General features: G+C 41.9%; 1 protein-coding gene across 3 annotated transcripts in view; it reads left to right on the top strand.

Moving 5' to 3' along the window:
• veph1 (ventricular zone expressed PH domain-containing 1) overlaps positions 1-18,707 on the top strand; it is an 86,377-nt gene that overhangs the window by 48,620 nt on the left and 19,050 nt on the right. For 2 of the 3 annotated variants that reach the window (XM_084949877.1, XM_084949876.1), the window contains exons 8-12: positions 957-1,160; positions 2,030-2,403; positions 7,263-7,402; positions 7,661-7,795; positions 17,488-17,605. In XM_084949877.1, the coding sequence (XP_084806003.1) occupies positions 957-1,160; positions 2,030-2,403; positions 7,263-7,402; positions 7,661-7,795; positions 17,488-17,605 (971 nt within the window). The remainder of the gene's footprint in view (positions 1-956; positions 1,161-2,029; positions 2,404-7,262; positions 7,403-7,660; positions 7,796-17,487; positions 17,606-18,707) is intronic. The other variant, XM_084949878.1, reaches the window with a different exon arrangement.

Here is an 18,707-nt window from a genome sequence, read left to right as displayed (position 1 = left end):
GACGGTAGTGACGGATGTAGCTATACCAAGTGATAACAACGTTAGGAAGAAGGACCACGAGAAGCTCAAGAAATACCAAGAGCTGCGAGAACAACTCGAGAAGACGTGGAGGGTAAAGGCAGAAGTGGTCTCGGGACAGTGACCCCCAAACTGGGCGAGTGGCTCCAGCAGATCACAGGAACGACATCTGACGTCTCTGTCCAGAAGAGCGCAGTTCTAGGAACAGCTAAGATACTGCACAGAGCCCTCAAGCTCCCAGGCCGTTGATAGAGCACCCGAGCTTGAAGGATGAAGGCCGCCCCACAGGGCGAGTGGGGGATTTTTTTTGTGTCAGAGACTGAGTCATAAAGAGAATACACATACTGACTCGACACATTGAGCTGTGTTACTTTGATCGTGACGCTAAAATCAAATCTGGGTCTGTTACAGCGCACTGTCATTTAAGGTCATTAAAATATTTTTCTTTTTGGTTTTGCCTTCAAAACAATCTGCGTGCACAAGAAGTGAACACGCCATACCGTGCATACACTGGCCAAGAGTCATCTGGCTGCCCTGTGGAAATGACACACACACACAGCTCTCTTCTAAATAAGAACATTGTGTGCAGAGTTTGAGGCTTCGAAAGACTTTGCTTGGGGTCTTTTGGAAGAGAGATAGAAGGGGAAAAGGATTGGAGGGAGGCAAAGGCAGTTTATTAGTGAAAGAGCAGGGGGGAGTGGAAAGGAAGCCCTCTTTCAAACAAGTAGAAGTTTTGAAGGATATTTGTATAAAAACACAAGTAAGGAACGAAAAACAGAAAAGAGCGAAAGAGGGTTCGACACAATTTGAACCAATCAATGTGAGAAAGCACCAAATTAAGCCAAAGTTTGCCAGAGGGGGAGAAACTTGTGACATTGTCAGCTTCAGGTCACACGTATAGCAACTATAATGCAAACTCTGGCTCTGTGTGCATTCAGGGTGGATGAGGCGTTCCAGTCAGATGGAGGAGGAGCACCAGAGCAGCAGCTGCAGGTGAAGATTCAGGCCTTTGAGGAGAAACTGGGAGACACGGTGGAAGATGAGGAGGAGGAGGCAGCAAGGGAGGACTCTCCTGCCCCGCAGCGACGCTACAGCCTAAGCCAAACAGTCAGGGAGGAGAGGCGTGAGATGAGATTCAACAGGTCAGTTAGTAAGAACATGCTTCTGCTCAGTGTCCTCTGAAATCTGACTGGATAGAAAAAACATATTTTTATGAAGAATCTGGTGGATTTGAAGAGATGCCTTGAGCCAAGAAGACATTTCTATATGTGTGTTTGTTGAAGAATGTAAACACTGCCACACTTGGAAAATTTTGTTTATTTTATGAAATCAAAATGACACAAATTTACATATAAAACAGTGACCAGGTACATCGCTGCCTCAAAAGTTGAAGACTGTGTTGGAGGTGGGTTGCAAAGTGGCTTGTAGCAGCAGCTGCATCTGTAGCAGGCTAAAGCAATTCCAATAGGGCTTCCTTTATGAGATATACCAATGGGATGGTATCAGCTGAGCCAGCAGACACTGAGTGCTGGCATAAAAAAATAAATAAACATTAGCCATGTTTTCACAAAAACATGCATATGTCTTTAATTATTCTGTATATTGTCCTCTAAAATTTAGACATTTTATGTTTTGGGGGGTTTATGTTGCTGTGTTTTGTTAGTGGGATAAAACTGTACTTAGAATGTCCTGGAGTACTCCTGGTTGTCAGGTTTCTCACATGTCATACCTGTATATATATGTGTGTGTGTGTGTATATACACATACATCTTTCCAAGGTTCTAGGAAACCTGGCACAAAAGATCCCTTTCATTATCATCTTTGTAGTACAAAATGCTCTACTTGGTGAGATGTCCTACTACTCTGGAAGTTGTTATTTCTTTGTGGCTTAAGGATATTACATCATTTGTCAAAGTAGAAAAAAGTAGAACAGTCAGCAAATATTGATGAAAAGGTACCAGAAACATTTTTATCGCTTTAACTGTTAATTTCTTCATGCTCTCTCTCCTAGGTCAAAGAGCCTGGCTCTCCATGCCGTGCGTTCTCGGTCCATCAACTCAGACGAAGGGGAGGACTGTGAAGGGGTGGAGCTCAGCACAGATAGCGCCTTTTCCAACACTTTGCCTAATCAGCATTCAGAAAACCATGAAGTCTCACCTGCTGAGAGGAAATTGACAGATGGCTCTCTGGTCGGCGTCACTCCGCTAGACAGAGCGGCTAAAGAGGTGGAGAAAAATCAAAACAGAGAGAAGGATGGACAGAAAGGAGAGCGGGCGGAGCCTGACAGACTTTTCATCCATTTAAGAGACAATATGGAGATGATCGGAGAGTTCTGTAAAGTAATGGTGCAGCAGATCCCCATCCCAGAGCAGTGTGTGATAGAAGGTAATGCATGCTGGTAGAAGCTGGTCTTCAGTATTAATCCACAAGTATTTAAGCAGAAGTTGATCAATAAACGTAGGTTCCATGGAGACTGTCAAAGGCAGGGTTTATTTAACCTGCTGAACCTGAATGAGATTACAATCAGACTTGGTGATTAATGGGTATTAATGGGGTGTGGTATGAATATACCTCATCTTCTCCTGTCTTTCGTTCCCACTGTGTGTCTCTAACACACTGACACAGATGCAACTCTCAGCTGAGGGTTGATTTTTGCCTCCAAAGCTCCAAATTGAGAGGGATTTGTTTCTCCAGGAGCACTAATTTGATTTTAGTTGTGCGCTCACTGATTACTGATTTTAATCCTATCCAGACTGTAATTTACCCACACCCGCACCCCTACCACGCCCCTGAATGCCGTTTTCTTTGGTCTTCCCAAAATTTCTATGCTGTCTTAACAAATACTGTAGACTGATTATTTGTGTGCTAAAGGCTTTCCAGTCACTGAGAATCAGCAGCCCGTGAGGTGATGAGGTTCATGTGATTTTCCTGTGGAATTTTCGACCGCCTCGTATAATTTAGCAGTGGCTAAAACTCCAGATGACATCAATCTAGTTAGTGAGGTGCCTAATGTCTAATCGTGCCTAATATCTCCTATTAATCATTTATAAATGGGACTTGTTAGGGGTTATTTGACATTAAGAGTGAGAGGGGAAACAGCACACACACACACACTACACAGTGAAAAAATAGCCAGTGTTTCAGCTGAGCTGCTGATCTGGGCTTGCGGTATATGGACCCCACAAAGGAATAACAGAAACAAGGAAAACTTTTGGATGACATCCAATCTTTGCAGTTCAGGTTCAAAATCACATCAACGTAATAGGATCAAAATATCATTATTTTTAATGGGAACTGAAAATGGTTGTTAGCATTAAATCGGGCCTTGAAGAAAGGCTGATGATTCAATTATAAAAACAAACCAGCAGTGTGTATCTGTGTGTGTGTGTGTGTGTCACTACTTTCAGATTTCCTTGCATTAAGGTTGCAGTAACAGTTGTTCAGCTAAAGATTTTGGATCTAATACAGACTTGTGTGCGCGCCCATGTCCAAATCGGAGCAGTGTGACAGTTCAGATAGGAAGCTGCCGTAATTGGAAAAAGAAGAGACATGCACATCTCCAAGCACCTACATCAAGACGGAGGGCATGCACTGAAGAAACACAGCCAGAAAGCAATCAGTAATCAATTTGTCTTGTAATCAGTTTACAAAAGGGTTTATTCCAACCCTCTCGGGTCTGCTTATTCTGATTGGGATGTTTATTTGAGACATTTTTATTCTGTTTGAGGTGTACAGGTAGCCAATGGCAATCTGGCAGCTAAGGCACAGTGGACTAGGGTTATAAATACAGAGGGAGTTGATTAGGGCAATACGTTTAAGTGAGCAGAGAGGCACTGAGGGTCAGGTGACTGGCGGTGGGAAATGGGACAGGCCGGAGCGGCTGAGTGTGAAATGACAGAAGAGGCAGTGTGTGGAAAAACAGGCAACCAGAAAGAATCACACAGCCAAAATCTGCAAAGCTAAGTAGAAACAGATGAATGGTATGCATATGTAGGATGTTTGCAAGAAGCACACGTATGCATGGGAGCAGTTTTGGAGAGCGTGAATGATGAGCACTTTCCTACTTTTGTGCTTGGAGTTCAGGTAGAATCAAAACACCAGTTCAACCAGTTCAAATAAGCAAGAAACAAGAAACCACTTAAACTAATCTAATCCATTTTCTGAAACGTTCCAATCCATTTTCACGATTCCACACTCATTCTTCTCATATTTAGGGATTTGGCGCTTTATTTTCATTCAGTTCAGATCGTTTCTGCTTATTTTCAGTTTTCCAATTCGATTCGGTTCACTTGGATTAAGCCTTCACTGCCATCTTTTAGCGGCTCTTGTCATCACCTTTTGCATATCCAAACGTTTTTTAACTCGACCCAGCCCCTCCTACGATGATAAATCCTAATGTGACGTAAGTAATAAAAACCCATCATGTAGACTTGTTTTACAAAATGAGCACATTTAGAAAGAAACGCATTTAGCTGGACAACGAGAGCTCCCAGAGCCTACACAGCACATTCAACAATACATGTTATCATATGCATATTACTGCAGTTTAAGTAAACAATTAGACATGATGTTCCAGTGTGTACTCCTTTCTCTGAGCCAACCACAGACACAAGCTTGTAGTGAGGCATTATTCTTTTCACCATATTCATGATGAAAAACACACACAGAAAACCAGACGCGTACACGATACAGCACAGGAGGTGATGATATTTTGATTGACACGTGAGGATGTTATTGCTCCGCCTTTGGCCTTAATGTCATTTTTTCTGAGAGGCAGCCAAGAGTCAAACGGCACCCACACATTACACACACATGAAAACAGGAAACAAGACAGAAAATAACAAACTCCTCCTTTGGCCTCTGGTTAATTGATTAAATCTGAAGGTGAATGTAAATATAACCAGCAGTTGTGTACTTTGAGTTTGATGGCTTAGTATTTGGTCCTGCTGGCAATGAGAATCCACCCAAAGGCTCACAGCCTATGATGTCACGGGTGGTCTCAGCTGGATGATGTCATCATGCTCCTGGCTGACCTTCCCATGAGCTGCTGACCCTTCATCTCACAGGATGAGGATTACACAGAAGAGTGCGTTTGAGCGCTCAGTCCAAACATATATTCTGCACGCCTGCACGTGCACATGGACACAGTAAAAACACGCTGCGTCCACATGCTTTTTTGTCGATGCCGCACTCACAGGGTGCCTGCTCGGAGTTTTTCTGCTGATTTCATCGTGAGCTGCTCTTGGTTTTAAAGATGATGCCTTTTGGGTGGGATTCTGTTGTTATCGTCAGTCTTACTCGTTCTCTTTCTTTTGTTTGAAAGCTGGGTACATTAGTATAATGCAGGACTTTCTAAACTGGAGCTCATGTACGGCACTGTGCAAAAGTATTATTTTTTTTTACTAATTTTTAATCAGTCCTTCAGGCTTTGTGTCTGAAAAACAAGTGTTTCTGGCTTGTGTTTCACACCAGATTTTGTACCTGATCAGACAAACAACCAATTTTAAATTGAATCGTTAGGCTCTTTGTCACTGAAGTTATGAAAAAGCACAAAATATTATCTTTGCACCAACAATATGATTCAAAAAGAGCTATGAGCCGAAAACTTGGCAGATCTGAGCGCAGTATGAAGTGTGTCCTTAAAATAATTTGGGGAAACTGAATAAGTGGATTACAAAGAACAAGTGGCAGAAGAGGATGAACAGTATCTGAAAGAAAATCTGGCCATTTCTGATGCTAAAGCCTCATCAGAAATGTCAGACGAGTCTCAGTGGAAGCAAGAAGCCAGTGTTAAGGAGGGGAAACGGGGAGAAAAGGCTGAGGTATGCCAACTCACACAAGAACTGGACTGAAAATCAGTGACAACAGGTCTGATAGAGTGATGAATCCAGATGTGAAATTTCTGGTTTGTCACTGTGCAGAGAAAAGGTCAGGAGAGAGATACAACAGTGAGTGTCTACATTCATCTGTAAAACGTGATGGAGGCTCTGTTATGCAGTGGTGTTGGGGATCTTGTCAAAACTGGTGGAATTATGAATGTAAATCAGATTTTGAGCCACCATGCAATACCATCTGGAACGTATCTTATTGGCAGTGAAGTGAAAGCATACCTAGATAGAGCAAACACACAATGTCATGGATTGGCCTCCCCAGAGTCTGGACCCCAACACTATTGAAGCAGTGTGGGACCATGTTGACAGAGAACAGAAAAGCCAGCATCCAAGGAAGAGCTTTGAATATCTTAAACTATTCCTAAAAAGAAATGATAAGAAAGCTAATGTAAGAGAGTTCAGGCTGTGTTGAAGAATAAAGCTGTCCATACCAAATATGACTTTTAAACTCATTAGAATTGTACAAATTCCATTTCCATCTTCCATCCATCCATCTTCTTCCGCTAATCTGAAGCTGGACGAGTGATATAATCTCTCCAGCATGTCCTGGGTTTGCTCGGGGGCCTCCTCCCGGTGGGACATGCCCGGAACACCTCACCCAGGAGGCATCCTTTTCAGATGCCCGAACCACTTCAACTGGCTCCTTTCAATGTGGAGGAGTAGCAGCTGTACTCTGAGCCCCTCCCGGATGGCTAAACTTCTCACCCTATCTCTAAGGTAGAGGCCAGCCACCCTTCAGAGTTAACTCTTCACCACGAGGGACCGGTACAGCGTCTGCATCACTGCAGCCGCAGCACCTGCAGGAGGTGCCGTAGGGGTCGCCTGCATTGTGTGCTGGGTGGCAGCCAGGAGTGGAGGCCCTGGCAGACCGATCCCAATACCAAGACTGTCAATTTTCCATCTTCCTAGCAAAAATAAAGAAATGAGTGCACAGTACTTTAGTTTAGTTAGTGTTGTCAGTAATCACATAGAGAAGCCAAGTAAGAGATCTCGCAGTACATATCAGTAGTAGTGTCACAAGTGTTGGTGCAGACACCAATACTAGTTTGTTTGTTTTTTTTATTCTGGGCAAGTGCCCAGTTAAAATAAATAAAGTCAGTTACTTTTTCAATTTGACATGTTTTACTGCAACGTTTCACAAGCTTGTCATAAAACTAAAATAACTGCCAAAAACCTCTCATTTGGATCCGTTTTGTCACGGAGCACATTATTACTGGTATCGTCAGTTTGTTGAGCAAAGTTTGCCGGAGGCAGCGAAGAAAATACACAAGCCCACGTGCAAATGCAGAGAATCATTTTGAATGATTTGGTAAATATTAATATTTTATAATTTTTGCTCTTTTCGTGATGCAGATTCCAGTCGAGGTTGTGCGGCCAAGCTTTCGTTCTCCTGTCCTTTGAAGGGTCACTACTGTCTGTACGCCAAATCCTGCTTCAACCTGACCAGCCGACAGCCGCATCTATGGATTCACATCATGTTGTTACATTTACAGGTGCACCCAAATGTCCCGCTGTAAAAGCACACAAATGTGTTAGTAAGTGTAAGACGTGCATCTGATGTCATTGGTCTTTGGTTGCCTGAAGGTCTGAAATATGTTGTTTCTTAAACATTTCGTATTGGTGAATAATTGAGAACCTTCACTGACTAGGATAGTTTTACGCTTTTGTGCAGTCTTTTGTGTCTTTATCTGAACCATATCTCAGTTTTTAAATTAGTTTTTGTTCTCCTGCTCTTGTATTTTGTCTCTTAGAGTAAGTCCAGCGTACCTCTCAGCACCAGGGACGAGTGTGTCCAAAAACTGGGTTCTCTTTGGGAAAAGACGCAGCTTAAAGGAGCTCACAGCTTTTCTATGGCCATGACACAGCAGACTACCCCACACAAGAAGGTACTGGACCACCGCAGTGTGGGTGTGTGTGCGTGCGCAATCATGCAGCTTCCTCATAAAAGCTATCTGTTTCCACCAGAGAAGATGAAGTCATCGCTTGCGTAAAAGAAAGAAATAAAGATAGGGAAGCGTCAGCACCCACTTTGTTTAGATATGGAAGGCACTGAATGGACGTTTTTGTATACAGGACCTCCGTTCGCCCTGTCTTCTCATCTTTATCATGTCTGTTTGTGTGTTTGCAGATTTGAAACACTGAGAAAAAGCAATTGAACGAGAGGGGGGGTGGGTGGGAATGGTGTGGGGGGTGAATATGTGCGTCTGGTTTGGTGAGAACATGGAAATGGGTGGTGTTCTTCGTGCTGTCGCTTCTTATGTGTGACAAGCTAAGTGCTCATTAGGAAATAATTAGGCTCACAAAGAAAATACAGCTGTTATTTGTCTTTCTCTAAACGTGTGTTGTGGTTGCAACCAGCTGTGGTTCCCATATGGAGCCCTTACAGAAAAAACACAAGTACACTTACAGTGCTGAGAAAAAGTGTTTGGCTTCTTCTTGTGTTCTTAGTTTGTTTGCATATTTTGCACACTTACATGTCAAATTTTAACATTAGACAAAGATAAGCTGAGTAAAAAGAAAGTGCAGGTTTTAAATGATGATTTTATTTATTTAATCAAACCTGTCTGCCCTCTAAACGTTAATAACTTGGTGTGCCACTCACAGCAGCAAAAGCTGCACTCAAGTGTTTGTGATAACTGGCAATGCATCTTTTGAATTTTAACCCGCTCTTCTTTGCAGAATTGTTTTAATTCAGCCACACTGGAGGGTTTTCCAACATAAACAGCCTGTTTAAGGTCGTGCCAAAGCATCTCAATCTGATTTAAGTCCAGACTTTGAGTAGGCCACTCCAAAACCTTCATTTTGTTTGTTTTAACCATTCAGAGGTGGACTTGCTGGTGTGTTTTGGATCATTGTCGTGGTGCATAACCCCTGTGTGATTGAGCTTCAGGTCATGAACTGACGGTCGGTCATTCTCCTTCTGGATTTTCTGGTAGAGAGCAGAATTCATGGTTCCATCAGTTACAGGAAGTCAGCGGCAGATCATCACACTGCCAGCACCACATTTGACTGAAATGCTGTGTTAGTTTTATGGTAGCTGTAACGGGACTCAAACCTTCTACTAAGTTCAGTTTTTGTCTTATGAGTCCACAGAATCTTTTTCCAAAAGTCTTGGGAATAATCACATGTGAGACGAACTTTTGTTTTCTCTTTTGTCAACATGTTTTTCTCCTTGAACTCTCCCTTTTTTGCCCAGTCGCTTTCTTGTTGTTCAATCACGGAAACTTAATTGGGAGTGTGTGTGGACACGTTTATGTCGCCACATGTTAAAACAGCTGCGCTTAGCACTTATACACCTGCGTCACATACATACCCATAGGGTAAACAACCTCACTCTCTCACTGTCTGATTTGATTATCCACGAGCGAATTACTTTTCCTGATGATCTCAATTGTCCTAAATTAGATCACATTAAACTCTTGTTTGTTTTAGCTGGAGGCCTATAAAAACACAGACCCTGAAGCTACACATGCAGTGATCTTTTACATTTATGGGCCATATAGCCATGCTGATAACACAGTGCTTCAGCTGACACGCTCGTTGTTGTGTTTGGTCAGAGAAATCACTTGTACGTGCCAACAACAACAATGACTTTACAACTTACGACGATCATTCACTTTCACTATTTCATGTTAGTAAAACTGTAAGCTCTCATTCCCACTCAATTACTGCTGTTTTATCAGGTGCCTGTCAGACTCTTTTAAAAGCGTATTTTCTTGTGTGCCACATTTATTACTGTCACTGAGTCGTAGTTCCTTGCTTCAGTTTCTGGTTTTGTTCATGATCATTCTGCCTGATGTTTATTTTGTATAACCTGTAGTCTTCCCCGCTTGTGCCCCTGTGTATCACCTTAGTACAGCGGTCCCCAACCTCCGGGCCGGTCCATGAGTCGTTTGGTACCGGGCCGCGAGAGTTGAGGCTCGGGTGCGAAATTTATGGTTTTCAGGATTTTTACGTTAACTCGGTTTCCCCGGGTCTTCTCCCGTGTTGTATTTGTGTGTCTTATTTTGAAAGAAATATTTATGGGTTACCATAGCAACCAGAGAGCATTAAGGGGCAGAGAGGAGGACGTTACTCTCAATGTTGTTGGCGCATTTCAGGAGGACGCTGCTAATAAAGTTACACAATTACACAGTGAATTTGTGTTTATTATTATATTTACAAAATACCACATTTTTTTGGTCGTGTCATTTTATTTTGTTGTATTTATCCGAACACCTTAAAGGCCGGTCCATGAAAATATTGTCTGACATTAAACGGGTCCATGGCGCAAAAAAGGTTGGGGACCGCTGTCTTAGTATGTTCAGTTTTTTCCTGTTTTACTTTTGTAGTCTTTTCTACCTTGTGCTTGTCACGTTATCCCTGATCTGTTCCCTGTTCCACTGTAGCTTCATTACCTTTTGTATTTATTGTTCCCTAATGTGTTCCCTAGTGCTGCCCACTGTAGTTTGCTTTTCCTCATGGCGCCTGGACTGTGTTTTTCTTTGATTGTTCCAGCATTAAACCTTCGCCGTAGGTTAATTTCCGCTAACGTCCACCATACTCCACACAGCGTATCCTGACATGGACCCTGAATCTTTGTGCTTTGCTCTTTGTTTCGACACACTGAGTCTTTCCTTTTCACTCGCTTTGTAGTTTTGTTTTTATTTGTTGGAAATTTTAAAAAGCAATAGAAAAAATTAGATGGTTAAGTTTTTAGAAAAGGTCATGGATCACAGCATTCACCCTCTGAAAACCAGCTTACCCAGTGACTGTGACTCCTGGGCTTTAGAACGATTTACATGTGGCAATGACAATTATAATCACCACTGCCTAAAGTTGGTGCATTACTGTATACTGCGTATCTTGGTAGTAGTTAGTTGAGGCTCAGGAGGCAGATCGGATTGCCTGCCAATTAGAAAGTTGGTGTCTCAGTCCCCAACTCCTCCAGTCTGCATGTTGAAGCCTTCTTGGCGAGGATACTAAACACCAAGAACAGCTACAACACCGTGGACGTTGATTAAACAGCCGTATTTGTTGGCCTGGGAATTTAGAAAAGGGTCTGCAAAGTTTCAGCACAACATTCCAACAATGCATAAGTGCAAATGTCTGTGAAAGAAATTATACTGTGTAAATGGACTGTTAATTGTTACGGTTAAGATCACTGCCTTCACATTAAAATGTACTTAGTGCAAAGCATTGACGGGGAGTGGCAAACACTGCACCGGTAGACTTAAACAAGTTTGCTCACCACTACTAAATTACCTTAGCAGAATGTAAAAACATGCTGATGCTGACAGCTTCGATTTTGGTGATCCGGAAACACAAAACAAGAAAAATTAGTGTTGAGGTGAAAGAAAAAAAAAACAAAGGTGTAATTTAAGAGGAGTAAGGAGGAGAAAGAGAGCCACTACTCTTTTCTCCATCCACATTCATCACACTGCCTCTTTTCTTTCTTTCCGCCTCAATGAGATCTACAGCTTCTCTCCTGTCACTGTCAGCCAAACAGCATCGCACATGATTTGACAGCAAGGAGAAGAGCCGCGGGACAAGGAAAGCTGTTATATGTGTGAGACAGAAAAGGTTACCAGTTACATCCGTACTGACAGGAAGATTTAAAGGGAGACCGTAGGGCTTTACAAGGCTTCGGTGATTTAAGAGGGGCTTGTGTTTAGCTTCTGACATTTTGGGTTAGTAGTTTTATGACACAGAGAAAAGCTGGTGGAAGCAAAAATGGGGGGATGGAGGGCCTAAGGGCAAGAGGGGGGGGGGGGGGGGGGGGAAACCTTAAACAAGTTAATAACACTTGTTTTATAAGTTACAAATACATAAAGTTGGAAAATAGTAAAAAGTTAAAAGAATAAAGATGTAAAAGGATAAAAGTGAAGGAAATGAGGAGCAGAAAGGGTGGGGAGGAGCAAAGATGGTCAGATGGGATGCCGATGAAGAGAAAAGGAAACTGAGAGGAACTGAAGGGGCAGTTAGCAAGGAGTAAACTTTGCCGAGGAGAAAACTTAAGGAGTGGGGATTATCTTACATAGTGAGAGGAAGACATGGCACAAGATATGAAAGGAGACAGAGCAAAGTCTGTGGAAAGAGGTGCTTGAAAAGTATTGTTTCACTCAGTTTGCCCAGCGCGTGAGAGTTTGTTGATACAACTGTGGTGAAGATAACGTTTGATGGAGGGAGAGGAGGGAGGAAGGCGGGGTACTCGAAGATAAAGATGGGGCCGAGGCTGTGATTAGATAAAGATGCTCGGGGACGAAACAAGGGTAGAGGAGACAGCTGACCTCTGCGTGTGCCCGTGTGAAAGGAGTTTTATAGTCAGGACCCCGGCCTGCCAGACAGAGCCGCAGATGAAAGTCCGCAGGGACAGAAATAAAGCACGTCCCTGTTTATTGCTTCAGTCCGCCTCTCCTCCACTCCCCCTTCCCAACACTCCCTCTTCTTATCCACTCACCTTTCTCCAGACGTACACTCCCCTCCCTCCTCCTCCTCCTTCCTGCTTCAGTCTCATTCAGTTTTCTCCGCGGAAATTTCAACTGTATTCCTACAACCTCATCAACCACATTTTTTCCCTCCATTTCTGGAGTTAATAACAGTTTGGCTTCTTAAAAAATCTTTTATCATTCCCCAGTTTATTAGAATATCTGGATTTATGTTAAAAAAATGAATAAGATAAGATTTTAAATGGCAAAAACAACCTCAAGGACGCGTTTTGCAGATTTGGTACATTGAGCATTGTTGCAGTTGCCGTCAGCCATGTGCACTGGCAATCTCGCATCTTGATGAAAATATAATTGTAAACTTAAACAAAATGATGAAAGGAGAGAGAGGAATGATAGAGAGAGGTGCACAAAGGGGTTTTTTTGAAATCTCTGCGAGGACAGACAGATTACATTCAGACTCACATAATCCAGCCATTGTTTCTTCATCTCTTTATTGAATCCACCTTTCGGGGCTTGATGAGTCAAACATGGCCATGTTTGTCCACATCAAGCTGTTGCCCGGCTGCAAATTCATCTCTCCAGCCTCAGCAGCATCAAAGCTCACTTTTGAAAACACATACTGGATGTTTGTTCCGTGCATTGCGGCCTTTCAGTTGCGATAATTTGATTAGACACACATACGCTGGAGTTTAAGGCATTCTTGTAATGGGCTCTGGAAGCAAATACATCTGATCTTACTCATTTTTCTTTGTTGGTCATTCATTTCTTCTTGTATTTTGCAGCAGATGTCAGGTTTGCATTCACTGTTAGACACTGTTGCTCAACCTCTGACTCACAGCCGGTCCTTTTATCTTCTCTCTGCTTCTGTCTCCACTTGCTGCTTTTCAGAGGTTTGCTGTGTCATCGGTAAACGATGTTAAAGCTATTTCAGTAATTGGCTCCTTGAAGGTCCGTAGAAAAGCTGTTTCTGCTTTTTCTTTTTCACTTGTAAAGCCAACAAAGACGAGATTCAGGTGAGTCTAAACTACGACACGATTCACGAGTCGTTCTGGTTTCTCATCCATCCACAGAACAACACCGTCAGGTCAGGTCAGGTCAGGTCCATAATTTGCTGGACAAAGGCGGTTTGTGTATTTTTGTCTTTGTACATCACCAATTTGTGATTGAAGTGCAGACTTCCAACTTCAATTCAAGGAATTTTACAATTTGTTGGGGGTATTTTTGCATTTACTGTTCAGGATATTTGATATGATTCAAAGTGTTTAATATATTTTAACTATAATTTTAAATATGAGGCCCAAAGAGAGATGTCAGTGCAAGTGAGGCAGGCCATCGTTAGGCCGAAAAAAACAAAATCAACCTGTCAGTGAATGTGAAAACAGTGGATTTACAACAAGCTGCAAACCACTGATTACACTCAAGAACAAGAAGGACAAATTAGACAGAAAACATTTTTAAAAAAGCCTGCGCAGATCTGAAAGACGTAGAAAAGACAAACAAAACCAAGACAAATGGTGAATGATGGGAAGAGAAAACAGGCATGTATGGCTGCCAGTAGAAGCAGGTCACTAGTGTTTATTGATGATGTGACTGCTGATAGAGCAAGATTTGATTTGTAATTGTAATGCATGAACATATATTTTTAATATATAATCAAATGCTACCACAGCCTGATAAGCACTCCTTTTAAAACGGGTGGAGTGGTTCTTTAACTATATTAACATTTGGTAGATAACCCCACCTTTGACGCTATTTAAAGACGGCTGTAAAAAGTCGTGACACCCACTGTGGGTTTACATTGGAGCCAGTTTGAAGCCCAGAGGTGCAGCTTACTGACATTTCCTGGAAATACTGCCCGGAGTTGCAGATGGCCAACATTAGATACTTTAGCTAAATCCTGCTAACATATTATAATCAGTTAAAACAATAAACGCTCTCCTATATTTCCAGATAGCAACATATTAGGAACGTATTAGCGTAATTATGAAACACAGTGGAACTACGTGTGGGGGGAAAATGTGCACTGTAATTTCTAACATATTTGGTACCTCTGCAGTGTAATAGAGTACAAGTATAAAAGAGTATATTGCGAAAACAGTCGGGTAACGTATTTGTCATACCATTCGACTCTCATCTCCTCGTCTTCTCTTTTATCCTTTCACTAACTTTCTTGTCTTTCGCTCCTGCTTTTCTTTTGCAAATCTTTTTCTGCATTTGTTCATTTTGAAGCTTACATCTCCTGAAGACCACTCGGTCCACTGCACGTTATGAGTATATTAATGTTGGCGTAAACCCGCAGATGTTCGGTCTCTCCCAAACCACATATGGTCTGGGTTTATCTGTATCTGCAGGCAAATCCCCTTCATTTTTAGTCATTTAAGTAGTAATAACATAAAAAATCAGATGTGACATCTTTCCTTTTTAACATCAAGGGGGATAAATTAAAACACACTAGTAGCTCAGCACAGTGTAGCTACGTTCAGTTTTTTCTTATAGTCTTTTAAATCCATCTGCATTTGTTCGCCTGCTTGCTGAAGTCAGAGGTTTTACTGATGATCAGTGTGCAAGAGCTGTTTTTAGAGAAATCCTGGAGCTGCGTGTATGTGGTAGGTTTGTTTCTGTGTTTGAACTGTGCAATCATGATAAAAGAGATCTGGGAAACCACATAACAGCACTGCAGAAACATGGTTTTAGTTAAAGATAATGTAAATTTATGGAAAATCTACGGTATATGTAAAAAAACAAAACAAAACTGATGGTAGTGATCGATCATTTTCATGTTTTTCTCCAAGGAAGAAAAAAAGAAATATGTCAAGTGTAACTGAAGTGTGTTTGTGTGAATTCAAAGTGAAGTATAACTCTTACCATGTGCAGGAGGTCTTGTGGGATTTCTGGTGGGGGTCTAGTCTTCCATTGTTTGCTCTTCTGACACAGATGTAAAGTTGATATTTTCAGGATTTTTGTTAAGTAGCTACTTCTTAGAGTTAAGAATCCCTTATGCATGTGTGATTTTGTATTTGCTGATGCCCTGAGCTGTTTAACAACCACAGGAATGTTAGTATAATCTAAATAAAACATAGATATATATAAAAATCCCCCGCTTGCCCCTGTGGGTGGTTCATCCTTCAAGCTCGGGTGCTCTCCCAGAGGCCCGGGAGCTTGAGGGGCCTGCGCAGTGTCTTAGCTGTTCCTAGGACGGCGCTCTTCTAGACAGAGATCTCAAATGTTGTTCCTGGGAGTGGGAACCACTCTTCCCAGCCTGGGGGTGACTGCACCGAGTGCTCCGGTTACCACTGGGACCACTGTTGCCTTCACCTTCCACATCTTCTCGAGTTCTTCTGTGAGCCCCTGGTATTTCTCGAGCTTCTCGTGTTCCTTCTTCCTGATGTTGCTGTCATTCGGTAATTCTGTAAACTCTTTGAAAGGTCTTTTAGTGCATTTCGTGCAAGGGTCTGTGTGTTGCATGTAAACCACAAAGTGACGAGTATAATAAAAACAGCAATCCGCAGCTACGCCAGCAGCTCAGGAAAAGCTCCGGAAAAGTGCAGCAATCAGTGCAAGAATTCTTCCATGAACTTGATCATGATGATTGTTTTAACCCACTTAAACACATCTTTTAATGAAATGTTTTTTATTCTTTTTTATTAAAAAGAATATATTTAACATTTATGACAGATAGTTAGATAAGTAGATACTTTATTGATCCCACAAAAGAAATTGTTGTTTTATAGCAGCATGATAAAGGATGAAAATAGTACAGTCTACAATAAAGTTAAAGTTCAGTTGCCACAGGCGTCTATTAGGAATGTGATGGCTGCAGTTACAGCCACACAGTGGGTTTAATTTACAGGATAATAAATAACTGGTTTTGGTTTAGAATGAATTCACATATCCACACAACACTGTATTCTAAAATAAGTGCGCACATTTTAGTTTGAACTGTTATGTATGATTTATTCTCTTTGTTTTTTGAGTTACCTTAGTTACAGCTGCTCCGGTCCCTTGATTGATGAGCCAAGAGGTGAAAAGGGGGCGGAGCAAGCCTATATAGAGAACTGCAAATTGGCTCATTCCATAGCTCTGGATCATGGGGGGGAAATGGAGTTCGTTATGTTAGTTTCAGTTAGGTTTTGTGTGTTTATGTGGGATGATCAGCCCTATTTAAGTTTCCCCTTTGTCTCATTTAGGGAGGTCAGTTTGTTTGAGTTACCAGTATTGTTTGTTGTTAACTTTGAGTAGAGTACTGTTACTTTGACCTCTTTTATGGGCCCAAGATTTTGATTTTTTTGTATAATTTAACCACCTTTGTTTTTGGGTTAAATAAAAAAAAAAACTGGGACTTTTTTCGGGACTTTAACCTGTGCCTGACTTTCTTTCACTGCTCGCTCAATCACAAGGGGTTTTATAATACGAGAGAGTGTAAAAAAACAGTGAGAAAAACAAAGAAGTGAAAATTGATTAATTAAATGCATGAATAAATACTATGTAGACTATAAATCTAAGAATGATGTCGTAACTTTCACCTTCCTGTTTTGGCTAAGTCATCTTATGGTCCTCGGCTGGTCCTCGTCCTCTACCTGCTTTCTTCTTTTTAATTCAGCCCGAGCCTAATTTCTGTATGTGCTTTTTTCCTTTTTCATGCAGATTCCAAAGCTTCCAATGATCCCTCTTGGAAACCACTCAGTTTTTTCTAATGTTAAATTCTTCTGCTTTAGCACAGATGCCTGATCTCTCCGTGATATTTCTCATTACATAGAGAAATGGGAGCTGAGCTGAGCTGTCCCGCTGATGTACTCATTCCTTATCTTATCCATCCTGGTCACTCCCAGTATGAACATCTGCAGCTACAGCTCTGCCTCCCGTCTTTTTGGTATTGCCACCACCTCAAACAATGCATCATAGCATTGCATCTTGTAAATCTACCCTTTCTCACTTGCTGCTATCTCTATGTTACAAATCATCTGTCACACTCCTCTCCACCCACTCCACCCTGCCCGCATCCTGTTCTTAATCTCTCTTGTGCACTGTCCGCTGCTTTGGATGGAGGCAGTCACTATTGATCACAGCAGATAGAAAGTTTAAATAGGACAGTTTAGTATTTGAGATGCTCAGTTGTTCCATGTATTTGTTTCCTTTCCGTTTGCCTTCAGGACCTGGACAACCTTCAGATCCAGCTAGAAGAGGTGCGCTTCTTCGACTTGTTTGGATACAGTGAGGAGGAAGGAGGCTGGCTCTGCTTCATGTGTAACAACCCTGAGAAAGCTACAGGTACACACACGCACACATATATGCACGCTAAGACGGGCACTGAGAATAGAAGGAATGAAGAAATGAGCTCTTATTATCTGAAAATTGAAGCCCTCCACCTTTATAAACACTTCACTGTACATTTCCGCTCTTGCATATCGTCAAACATCGAAATTACACACTTTGCCTCACACACTTTGTCCTCCTGCGGTTTCCCCTGAATGGCTCCCATCCTTTTCTGTCTTCAGAGGAATGAACAACAACTAAAGTGGGATTTTAAAAGATTGCTTTCTCATTTCATGTCATCTCACCAGCTCTCTTGGGCACAGTTTTCTCTCTCTGGGGAGCTCCATGGGATGTTTTCCCTCAGAATGCCTTCGAGGCACATGACCTTTCCCCGGAAAAGTCAAGGAAAGTGGAGCAGAGAGCAGCTCTTACAAAACAGCTGCCACCCTGATTTAAGCATTTTTAAAGTCACTATAAGCAGTCAGTCACTTCCACCATGACTCAGATGTGATTGCTTTACTTTGGACTGGTGACCTTTCAGTGAGTGCTTTGTGCTGATGAAGTAAGACTTGGAATAAAGATCAAATCTTAAATCACCTTTGGTTTGAAAATTGCAGTGCTTAAAAATGTATAAACCATTCATAGTTTGCTACATTTCTGCATAAATACTACCAGATAGTCCCAAAATCAAATAAAGAGAAGGCAGTTTAAAGCTAAACTCATTCTACGATCAGGATTTAATGAAAGAGATTCGGGACCATTGCTTACCTCTCCTGGAGTGCTCAAGCAGAGATCCCTCCAGGAGCGAGGCATGTAATCTAGTCACGTAATAGTAGTCGTGTAATAAAGTTTAACTGTAAGATGCTCCATGTGTGCGCGAGTGAGTGAGAGGAACATCAGTGGTATGTAGCCTCATCCGTCTGTGAGAGCGTGGCGATAGATGTAGCTGCAGCACACAGAATGTGCTTAAGTGAACTGTATTCACTTCATCTTAATGGAATGAAGTCCAAGTTGGCCCAGATATGAAAGCAAGTAACGAGCTATGAACCAGGCCAAACGGGTAGGAGCCATGAATCTGGTGTGGGTCACAATCGGACATGAAACGTGTTTAAAGCTA

The sequence above is a fragment of the Perissodus microlepis genome, chromosome 14, assembly GCF_051167445.1.
Source record: "Perissodus microlepis isolate ML-2025 ecotype Zambia chromosome 14, ASM5116744v1, whole genome shotgun sequence".
Lineage (NCBI taxonomy): Eukaryota > Metazoa > Chordata > Actinopteri > Cichliformes > Cichlidae > Perissodus > Perissodus microlepis.
Note: the sequence above shows the minus strand (reverse complement) of the source record. Positions and strands in the feature narration are given on the sequence as shown.